Source organism: Ylistrum balloti, unplaced genomic scaffold, assembly GCF_031769215.1.
Source record: "Ylistrum balloti isolate Yb309-2 unplaced genomic scaffold, AGI_CSIRO_Ybal_v1 Utg371822, whole genome shotgun sequence".
NCBI classification, from domain to species: domain Eukaryota; kingdom Metazoa; phylum Mollusca; class Bivalvia; order Pectinida; family Pectinidae; genus Ylistrum; species Ylistrum balloti.
The window spans coordinates 106,429-118,560 of record NW_026782906.1 but is presented as its reverse complement, the minus strand read 5'-3'; the positions used below and the strand labels follow the sequence as shown (position 1 = coordinate 118,560).

The following is a 12,132-nucleotide window of genomic DNA, read 5'->3' as shown; positions in this document are numbered from 1 at the left end:
TTCATCTTTCTCCTGGGCCAAGAGGGTTCACAAGGGGAAGATGGCCCTGAGACTGCTGAAGCCGAGGCTCAGCATGTGCTTTCTGGGATGCGGGTCCTCCAGGCCAACATCTCCCGGATTCTCAGGGCGGAGGTTTGCCCACCGCCTCAGCATCGTCGGCGCCTGAATCCACCATCCTTCTGGGTTCCCTGGTGGCTCCTCGGGCTTCCGTTCGCTCAGATCGGTCTCTGCCAGAAGGCAATATCATGTCTTCGGTTCTGGCCACGGCCCGGGCTCCGGTTTTAGAGAAGGACTCCTTCTCTACCCGTGCTCCCGGGTTTGTCGGTCTGCAGCTCAGTGTTGGTGAATTGTCGGAGGCTTCAGCTTCCGACTATGCCACACATGATGGGCAGTTGGCCTCTCAACCAGCACAGCTGGAGTTGAGACAGCTGGCTGCCTGGCCCGGCAAATCAGTGGACCAGGTGGTGCTCGATCCCAAAGAGCACCACAGGATGGAGATAATGTTGCACTTCTCCATCCAAGTTCTGTCATACATAGACTTCCTGACAGTTTGTCTATACAGGGTATCCGATTTGCCTGAGTGTCGGTTATCCGAGACAGAACAGCCGACATACAGGACACGGCAGCCTTGCAGGTTCTCTGCTCGTCAATGCCGTGTTGGCTAGGCAGTTTTCAGTTCTGAAATTCCGCCCAGTCCAGTAACCCTACCGTTTCCGCTTGTTGAATGCCCCCTTCTAGGGCTCTACCCTGTTCAGGGGAGCTCTTCCTTGGGTTCAGAAGGATATGAAGGAGGACTCGGTCGCCTCAGCACTTCTGGTGAAGAGGTTTCAGGCTGAGAAGGCCAGTGCCTCGCAGGGGTCAGTGCCTCCTAAGAAGAAGGCGAAGTCTTCGGCTGCTCAGTTTTCTGCACAGCCCAAGTCCCAACCTCACTTCAACGGCAACAAGGGGAAGGGTAGGAAGGGTAAGAAACCTCCTGGGGGCAAGAAGAAGGGTTCCTGACTATTTCTGCTTCTTGGCCGCGAAAGGCGAAGGGTATGGCCGGGTGGACGGTGGTTCTCCTTTCCCGGGCTCATGTCCTTCTCCTGCAGGCTCAGGCTCCGGGTGGGCAGACGATTCTCTGGTCTGGCAGGGGCTCGATCTGCCCCATCCGGAACTCCCTGTGGGCGGACGTCTCTCTGCTTTCCTTTCCTAGTGGCAGGATATTACAGAGGACGCTTGGGCTTTTGTCGGTGGTCAGGGAGGGTCTAGATATTCCCCTTCTTCAGGATTCGTCCCTCGCCTCCTGGCCGTTTTTGTTTCTTTCCTCCTCCCGGGGATTCAGAAAGGGCACGGGTGCTCCAGGAGGAAGTAGGGACCATGCTGCCAAGGCAGAGATGCCCTTGGGGCTCACGACAGCTCCTTTGGTGTTCACCAAGTTGCTGCTGGTGTTTCCTTCACTCCTGCAGAATAGACGTCCACATCTATTTCGACGACTCCCTCATGCCTCTTTTGGTGTGGGAATCGTTAGTGAAGGACACTCGTCTGGTCCTGAAACTCTTGCTCAGAGTCGGCTTCATTCCTTCCAGAGAGAAGTCAGAGGTTTCCCCATCTCAGGACTTTGTCTTCCTGGGGAATCGTTTCGATACGGTTCTGGGCATAGCCCTACCACCGGTGGAGAAGTTCGAGAAGGCCAGGGCTCTAGCTCTGTCCTTCATCGAACGGTCGCAGGTCCAGGTACGTTGGTTCCTCAGTTTTCTGGGGTATCTCAACGCCCTGGCAGATGTGGTCCCCCTAGGGAGACTTCAAATCAGACCTCTCCAGATGTTCCTCCTGTCCAACTGGGTTCCGTCATCCAGGAAGTGGGAGGCCTGGATAACTCTCACTCAGTCGGTCAGGGAGTTCGCTCGCTGGTGGACCATTCGGGAGAACGTTTTCCACGGGGTACCTCTGACCAAGCCTATCCCCTCTATGATCCTGTTCATGGACGCGTTCATGACAGGAATGTGAGCTTACCTCGATGGCCAATGCCGCTTGGGGGAGTGGTCTGGCGAACAACTGAGACTGTTCATTTGGCTCTGCAGTCCTTTAGGGGTATCCTGCAGTCCAAAGTGTGGCTACCGACAACAGTTGTCGCGTATCTGGAGAGACAGGGGCCACCAGGTCTCATGTCCTGTGTGCCCTCTCCATCCACATCCATCTTCTCTGCCAGGACATGCAGTTGACCATAGCGGTCAAGCATCTTTCTGGCAGGCTGAGTGTGTTGGTGGCCACTCTCCAGGCGCCACCAGCCGGTGTTGACGGAATGACAGCTGTGTCCCTTGATTTTCAAGGGGAATTGTCAGGCGTGGGACAGACCTATTATAGACCTGTTTGCCACTTCCCTGAACAACCAGCTGCTAACCTTCGTCTCCCCGGTCCCAGACCGTAAGGCGTGGGCTGTGGACGCCCTTTCTCTGGAATAGGAAGGGACGTATGCATATGCATTCCCTCCCTTCAACCTGGTGGGCAGGGTTCTACAGAAGTTCTGGGAGCATCACTGCTCCTTACTTCTGAGAGCCCCTCTGTGGCCGAGGCAAGCTTGGTTTCAGGAGCTCTTGTCGTTTCTGGTGGAGGAGCCCTTGGCTCTCCCCACCAGACTGAATCTCCTTCGCCAGCCTTGGCCCAGAACGACACACTCTTGACCAGAGATCCTCCACCTTCACGTGCTGAGGCTATCTCTGGAAGCCACGCCAAGGCAGGCTTTTCTCAAGAGGTGTCAGATTGCATTGAGCAATCAATCAGGGCTTCCTCTTCTGCCGTCTACCAGTCACGTTGGATGATCTTCTGTGATTGGTGTGTCGGCAAGGAAGCTTATTCATTTGAAGCCTCTGCATTTGATTACGGAATTCCTAATCTCTCTGTTTAGGTACCGCTATCTGCCACCTGGCACTATTGCTGGCTATCGTACAGCTATTGCCAGAGTTCTTGCTTGTTATGGCAGGAAGGAGATCGGTTAGTCCTCCTCTCTTTCTGCCCTAATCAGAGGCTTTGCTATGAATAGAGTTGTTTTTAGCGAAGAATCAGGTTCCGGGGTTCTCGCACGATCCCATCAGGATCCTGGCTGTGACTAGCTCGGAGGAGCGAGATAGGTTGCTTTGTCCTTGTCGGGCTCTTAGGTTTTATCTTGATAAAACCAGGGGGGGGGGGGGGGGGGGGCGGGGCGGGGCTCTCGATCCCGTCTGTTTTGCCCATCAAACAGGGACAACGAGATATCTCCTCCCAGTCGGTTTCCAGGTGGGTTTGCCAGGTGATTTAGTATGCTTACGAGCATTTTGATGATCTGGCTCGGGCGAGAGCGAAAGCGCGGTCTCACGAGGTCAGGGCCCTTGCTTCATCCTGGGCCCTTCTCTCAATGAGTCCTCCTTTCAGGAGGTCATGTCTGCAGTATTCTGGCAGGGCAGGGATACCTTAACAGTTTTTTTATCTGTGATCCCTAGCTTCCCACTCAGAAGGCCTGTATTCATTGGGACCTTTGGTGGTGGCATAGTCAGTGGCTGGGCCTCCTCGTTAGCCCCGGGCCATGTCTTTCCGTATGGCGGCATGTGGGTACACCTGCTCTTTCACAGAGAGGTCCCTTCCTTCACTTTAGCACTCTGTTCTCCCTCCCTACTACTTTGGTTGTGCTGAAGGGGCTGCCTGGCTTCTAGTCACCACTACGGTAAGACGAATTCGCATACTAAAGTTATGGTAATTATTACTGAAATGAAATTGAGGTTTTTTAATGTAAAACCAATTTTCATGATGTAATACTTACCATAACTTTATGGAGTCCCACCCTATCCTCCCCTCTTCCTTATCTGCCTGGCTGCCCCTCTGTGGGGTTTACGCCATAAAGGTTATTAGAGGAATACTCAAGACTTAATCGTTCAAGAAAATGTGACTGGATTTCACTCCCATTGCTGAATGCATTTCTTTAACATTTAACAATAAACAGAATTGACAAAGCATTAATTTTGGAGTGTCAAACCATTCTTTTTTAAAATTCATCTAAGAATTACAAATGAAATGTTGCATTTTAAGCATATTAACCAAAAGTTTATCTTCAGAGTTTGAACTACTGAAGTGATGTTGCGGTGTCACGGATCGCGCAGCCTTAATGTAACAAGAGTCGATAAGAGTTATTCTCCTAAGTTTGCTCTTCAGTAACAACAAACGTTGCTACTACGTCCTGTTATGAAACACATTTTCGATGTATCGAATGCACATTTTCCTTTCAATGTGGTTTGTGGCCACATACATTGTAAGTTTTGTGATTTAATAAGTTAATCGTTATGCATATTTACTAAGTAAATCATGTTTCTGTGTTTTGTACATCTCAATTGGCAAAATAGCACGTTTTGTGTCAATCATACTCGAGCTGAAGTATTTCATTGTTTTGTTTTATAGTTTCACTTGATTCGTCAGTAATAAATGAGATTTGTCGCTGAACAGATGTAGCATTATTTTTGTATGCTGAACTAGTTTTTAAAGTTCAGAGCCATCTTTTGTAAAACTGCAATGTCATGTCTTTTCAACCACTAGCATTTCATTTTAATTATGATGAAATCAAGCTATTTCTGACTTACATATTTGGATTTCTGTGTTTACAAAAAGAATCAATGGTTTTACTTTAAAATTGATTCTTTTCTTTTTTCTTCTTTCTTTTTTCCCCTCCCTGTCATCAGACAACTGACAAGACATTGCAATACTCCAGGGGTTATGTATGCTTCCTAATACTCTCTATACCCCTGGAACATTTCATGTGTAACACTTTGTGGATAATGTGAGATGACTTGTGTGATTCTTTTTTTCTTCTAAAACTCACTCTAGACTTTGCTTTTGCCTTCAATTTTGCCTTGAAATGTTACAGGGGTGCAGAGAGTGATAGTAAGTGTAAACCTCTGGCTATTGAGGATGCTGACAAGACAGACTAATAATAATATTTCATCAATGGGATATTTATTTTTTATTTGGTAGGGGTTGGGTGTGGAAGACACATGGAGACTTTAAACACCCTAAAAGAATTCAAAATGTCTTGTTTAATGGATTTTGCAGGCTTCATGACCATTATTATCGCACTCCCACTCCTTGCTCAACTGACATGAAGAAGTGCATTTGTGATGCTGAAACCTTTTAAGATAGAGGAACACACAAAATGCACACATATTAAGAAAGTATATATATATAATGAAAATATCAACAGCTCAGTGTCCGGTTCAATATATGAGAATAATAATCAGAAACACGATGTGTATGATGTAAAGCGTCTGAAGATTAATACATGAAAGCGCTCATGCTTTACACTTAAATGCACATCATGTTTCTGAATATTATTCTCATATATATATATATATATATACATGTATATCTATATATATATCATTATAATATATCTCTATAATCAATATATCTCTATATATTCCTTGGAAGTCAGGATTATAAAATAACAAAGCTACCAATCAGAACTTAGCCTTAAGAAACAAGGGCATAACCATGTCATTTAGGTAATGAGGTTTTACCTGTGTATTTGGAGAATTATGGAAGATAAACAGTATTAAACATGTAAGGGGATATAGGCTCTCAATCTTATTGATCCTGGCTTATTTCATCAGACTGACAGCCCACTGGCATAGTATTTAGGCTTGGCTAATCACCTGCTGATCGACTAACAACTAAGCCCCATTACACAACTCCTATCCAGCAATGCACCTGACCAAACACAGACAATTAGAAAGTTGTATAATCCTGCATCTTGTTGGATTCTATTAACCAGACTTTGTCCAGCTGCTGAGCCGTGAAATCTGTCTTTTATTTCCTTGTTCCTGATCAAATATCAACCTCAAAATAACAACAAGGAAGTTATTTAATCCTGCAGGAAATTTACTCTTCACCTTACTTGGCACCAAAATGGCTCAAAGCTCTTTGAAGCTTTCTGAATTTGATTTACTGAATTTGTATCTACACCTGTCAGTCAACATGCTTCGTCACTTTGGGATTTTCTAATCTTAATATCTCATTAAAAACGAAAACCAATTAACTCCCTCTACAGCGAAATAAATTGACAACAGAAATCATTTATTTTTTTCATCAACTCTCATTTTAAAAAGTTAATAAAATTTTAATCATCAATACATCAAATTATCAGTATTATATTACTTGCCCATGTTTTTGTGAGTCATAAGTTTCATCATTTTTTTAAAACTAATCCATGGGAACTTGATTTTGTATGTTCTAATGCGTTAGACTTTAGCCAATTTTTTATTCTTTATTAATTCCTGGACATATGAATTCCCGGAATTAGAGTAACCAAGAAATTGCATTAAAAAATAATAATAATAAAATAATAAAAAAAAAAAAACAGAAAAAATCTCCACCAAACTTGACACACTTATCATCCATCATGCATACATGTACAGTCAAGTCTGTATATGATTTCAGTCTGCCATACTTAAAACCAATCTGTCTTGTCAATCACATCCAATACCTTTGATGTATTGTCTAATGGCAAAGTGTTGTTAACCCTAGCCTGCTTCATATCATTTGACCTAGATTTATACAATAATAAGTATTATGATCATTAGGAAGATACTACCAGCTTATCGGATTTTAATCTTGTTCTAGTCCATGCTCTGTTAATCTTTCTTTCATTCCAGTTTTGCCCTCCTATCATTTATTTAGACTAAGAATAAGGCTGCGTTCACATGTCCTCAGACAAATACAATTCTACAATTCTCACTTTTATATCTCCCATTTAAGAATTTCAATTTCATAGCAATTTCTTAATGACTTTCAAACCACATCAAAGGAAAATGATACTTATCTTTTTCTGTGTTCTTTGATATCACGTAAACAACTTTTCATCATCAAAACATGAGAGTATGTCACTGATAGCAACCAAAACAAAAAAATCTCCAATTTAGCTCTGTCTAATGAAAATGCAGATAGAAGTCTGGATATGGAATGTTTTTCCTAATCAAATATCACATAACATGGGATTTATAGTTACTAGATAATTGAAAACTCCTCATTATACTGCAATGTCAAGGCTAAAACAAAGAGAATAACTGGAGTTCCTTATCTATATTTTTTCTGGAAAAAGCTACGAAGGCAAAACTTTCCTGGAATAAGCATCATGAAAAAGAGATCATGACACTGATGATAGTAAGACTTACTAAGTGATATGATTTAAGCTCTGTCAGCTGATGTCAATATGTCATCAAAAATACAATAATTTTTCAATTTCCATTAAAATGGAAAATTTGTGACTACATTCAGGAAAGAGAAACAAATATAAAATTTGGTTTATGATATAACTTAAACACTTTTGCTAGTATCTGTGAAAATGCTTTATTTTACTGTCATTGATTCAAAACTGGTAGTATTCTCACTCTATCTCCTTATAAACATCACAAATCCACATGATGACGCAAAGTATGACGTCATCATTAAAACAGCTAAAACGTTCATCCAAGTATAGTTTCCTCTGTCAGGCATCGTTAATCATGTAGTCATAATAATCCAGTATTATAACAATGTTAATTGGGTAATTATGTGAAAATTATGTTTGGTTTATTGTTGCTTTATCTCCAACAGCCAAGGTCATTTAAGGACATGCCAGGTTTAGGTGGTAGAGGAAAGCTGGAGCAGCTAGTGCCTGGCAACTGCCCAAAGTAGGAATTGAACCTGTGACCCACAGGTAGAGGGCCAGTGATAAAGACAGTCAGACAACTAAATCATATTGGCCACCATGGCCATTGTGATAAATAAGTTTTCAGACACCTAAGTGATATAAATCTATTGAACATACCAACCTCAAGATCATGAAACAATGTTTAGTCCCCAGTTGAAGTCAGATGATTGTTACTGTATTTTGATCAATGAATCGGTGTTTCAATCTACAAAGAATATTTACTACAAAAACACTGTATCTTCATGTAAAGTGTTTCAAACTGACCTGATATCAAGAGTATGCCTTTGGTACACCATGTCTGTATCTTTTACTGATCTTTATTCACTTAAATATGTAATTATGTACATTGAGTGTACTATCATACAAAGCTAGGTTTTCCAACCATTCTGTACTATCATAAAAAGCTAGGTTTTCCAACCATTCTGTACTACCATAAAAATCTGAGGTCTCCCAACCATTCTATACTATCATAAAAAGCTAGGATTTCCAACCATTCTGTACTATCATAAAAATCTGAGATCTCCGACCATTCTGTACTATCATAAAAATCTGAGATCTCCAACCATTCTGTACTATCATAAAAAGCTACGATTTCCAACCATTCTGTACTATCATAAAAATCTGAGATCTCCAACCATTCTGTACTATCATGTTTGTGTCATTGGACAAATTTTTTACCTCGCTGTGGAAAGTACACGACGGGTCTCCCATATGTTATTCAGTGAGACAGCCACCAGCTGCAACAAGGACATCTAGCCTCAAATTATGACCTTGGCTGTTCATAGAGTAATAAATTGATCAACAAAACAAATATTTATCATGGAAGACTGTACAGATTCCACCTCTTTGTGTTGAATCTAGTGTTGGGAATCGGTTGAGATTTCAACATAGATCATCGGATTTAATCACTTAGTGCCAATCGATTTTCGATTAATAATCAGTTTGTCTACCATAACATAATCCTTAAAAACTGTAGCTAAACTTGCAATTCTGGTTTTGGAAACGATGTTCGATGTTGTTACCTCATAAAGGATAGCTGGGAATCAGTTGCCTTTTCAATTAGACAATGATTATAATTAATTATCGAGACAACACTAGTTAAGAACCTTAGCCTGCCTGAGAACAAGACTCAATAGTACAGTGAAACCTCGCTATTAAGACCACTTTGGGGACTGGACAAAAGTGGTCTTAATAGCGAGGTGGTCTTAATAGTGAGGTGGATCAGATTGACCACAAAGAACCGTAACTCTGTTTAAAATAAAGAGTATATATATCATAAAGTAATGTACATGTATATTATTCAACAATAATAACTAATAATAATAAACTAAAATGTTGAATTTTATGAAATGCATGTAAAAAAGACAAAATTGCTGAATTGACAGAAGAATAATTATTAATATATTCCTTAGTTTATATCATAATATACATGTATATTTACTATTGTAAACATTGAATAAAAGGAAACAAACAATTCATTTTAAGTTCAATTGGAATTTAACGTTAATTTTGCAACTATTTCACATAAATTTACGAACACATTTACTCTGTATTTGTAACAACTTTAATGAAGTCACTATAAAGTCTTTCAACGCTTCATTTTTCACTTAAATTCGCAAACACATTATCTTTATCAGTGTATCACTCAGTACAACACATTTTTCTTTTTACTTAAAAAAACAAAGAGTCCAGTGGACAATATTGCGAAGAGCTACGGATCTGGACAGCCTCCTCTTTCATACGTCCTTTTATAGCGATACCTCGTTTCGTTTCCGTGGTTTCGTCGTTGCTTGATAAAGTTCATCGGAGTTTTGTGACAGAAAAAATGTGGCATACACGTTTTTTATTGTTCAAACGATATCGAGAGTGCAACATTGCTACAAAAACAGTTAAAAACCCTCGACAACGCGTGCGCGTGCAAGCCAAGGAATATCGGCCGAAACGACTTCATAATTCACTTTTGGGTATGCAGGGCTTCTAAGGTGTTTAACAGCATACCTACTGATCTATCAATATATAATTAACAAACAACAGATCGCTATTAAAACATGTCTAGCACACGGTTTCGGACGGGTAGGCCAAGTTAATCCGATAATGATGTTTACTTCGTTTAACGCCACCTGGTGACAGGGTCAGTAACCCGTGACGAAAACAATGGTCGTGAATGACACACATGTTCGCAGTTCACGGCCAACCAGGTAAACTTTAATCACTGGTCAGACCGTGGTCGTAATTGTGAGGTCAATTATCGTTAATAAGTGGTCGTTGGGACTGTAGGTAGTGGTCGTAATACGGAATAGCGGGGTGGTCGTAATACTGAAGCGACCAATACAAAGATATATAGTGAAAAAAAACGGAACTGAAAAAAAGTGCCCGTAATAGCGGGGTGGTCGTAATTTTGAGGTGGTCTTTAGGTGAGGTTTCACTGTATACTTACTTGGTATAATGGTTTTGTATCTGTTCTTCATACCAGAACCTGCTACATACACTTTTTCTGGATGGTTCATCGGTATTTCCTGCAGAGTACACAAACATAGGTTAAATATCTTGTCGTTTAAAAATCATATGTAAATGTTTTCAAAGAGACATCATATTAACCCTTTCGGCGCCAACTATCTTTCACAATGTACAGCTCAGCGCCAAATATTTTCCAGAAAATATCCGAAAACAATGGCAGCATTACTGAAATAAAGATATTAACTTTGTCGACCAAAGTCGCCTACGGCAGCCTGTCTGCATGTCGACTTTAGTCGCCTACGGTGTTGAAAGGGTTAAGGAGACTTGGTATAGTATAGGTAGTTGTCACATTTCTATGAAAAAGGTTGATATATCAAAATATGATATTTTAAAATATAATCAACTAACATCATTTCCTCAATTGATGCCATATTTCTAAACAAATGCCTCTGAAAACACAGCTTATTTGTTTTACCTAACTGCAGATGAGTGAGGTATTTTGTTTTACTTAGAAAGTAGGAGATTGATCAGAGCAAGCGGTCAGATATCCTATGCTCAATATCCGCAAAATCTGGGCTATTCAAAGTGACACAGATGATCGTACTAACTTAATAACCTACAGTAACCAAAGGTAACATCATTTTCATAAAATGAAATATTAAATTATCTATCACTGTTAAGTACTAATTGTTACTTACCCAAAATTCTTCATACAAAGCTTTACAATGTTTGACTGCCATTCTTAAGTCTCTTCTGCTTAATCTGTTCCCCGCTGATAACAAATACTCTAAACCAGTACTGTAATGATATCAAATAAGATCATTTTTACTTTCACCGTCAGTACATAATTACATATGGAAACAAGAGGTCTAAGGACAGGCAATCATCATAATTATTCAGCCTTGTGATTGACCTTTGTATAAAGCTTGAACAAAATCTGTCAAAGAATGAAGTTGGTAAGAGTTTACATTGAATCTTAACTGGAGGGGATGGAACGGACATTGGGCAACCCTATATGCGCCCCGCAACCTTTCATGGCAGAGGCATAAAATGAAATCAAAGAAATATTGCAAATAAGTCTGCAGTAATGTGGCCATATTGATTACATGATTGTGTTAATATGTACATGTCAGGTAGTTTTTTTTTTAAGATATGAAGCAAGAGCAAAATTCTCTAATGTAAAACAACAAAGTGAGGCCAAAAACTGCTGACACAGAACACATGTGATATAATCTTCTCACACAACAACTGTGTACAATAATGTAAAAGTAGCATAATTGTGATGTTTTTTCCAAGTCAAGCGTGAGAGTACAGTTGTGCTGCTTGATCGTGCATTAAAATTATTTTTCACACGTGTTGTGCATATTGCATCTGTAAAACATCACTAGAGGTGTAGAGCCAACACCATTCTTCTCGTGAAAGTATTGTAGGTTCTGTAATACTAGGATACCTCCAGGTAGGCAGGGCCATTGGAGAACATTGTACACTGATGTTTGCACCAATATTAGTGTAATCTGAACAAGTACAACTTGTTGATTTTAAGAATACAAAAATGGGACCAATCAATGCTAATATTTTCTGTGTTTTTTTAGTGGTGTTCTGTTCCCTATTTCCTTGTAAGATGTTCTAATTTATAAGTACATGTACCTTTCTTAAGGATGTTAACTTTACCTTTCTTTTGGTGGTGTTCCGTCCCATCTCTTCATTTCAGGCGAAGCATTCAGGTCTATCGTCAATGACGCATTTGACCCTCGTCTGAAAGAGAGGAAATAAAAAGCCTTTAAGTATACATACTACACCATTTTATATAGAGGCCACAGCTAACTCTCACTAACTCTAATAGCAGTTCAAAGCTGTTATTTGAGTAAAATACTAATATAACATTTGGCTCCAGGCACGGACTAATCAGATTGTATGAATATATCGAACTAAATTCTGTGTAATATCAGATTTTTATTAAATTGATATACAAATTTATCTGTGTTTAG

At 40.5% G+C, this 12,132-nt stretch overlaps 1 protein-coding gene across 1 annotated transcript in view; it reads right to left on the bottom strand.

Moving 5' to 3' along the window:
- Nucleotides 1–10,113: 10,113 nt before the first annotated feature.
- The window catches only part of LOC132563698 (receptor-type tyrosine-protein phosphatase R-like), a gene marked incomplete at its 3' end in the record, with an annotated part of 39,224 nt that continues 37,205 nt past the window's right edge, over nucleotides 10,114–12,132 (bottom strand). Inside the window, exons 7-9 of the mRNA XM_060228450.1 lie at nucleotides 11,816–11,899; nucleotides 10,843–10,942; nucleotides 10,114–10,203 (exon numbers count right to left, since the gene is read on the bottom strand). Coding sequence (XP_060084433.1) covers nucleotides 10,114–10,203; nucleotides 10,843–10,942; nucleotides 11,816–11,899 — 274 coding nt within the window. The remainder of the gene's footprint in view (nucleotides 10,204–10,842; nucleotides 10,943–11,815; nucleotides 11,900–12,132) is intronic.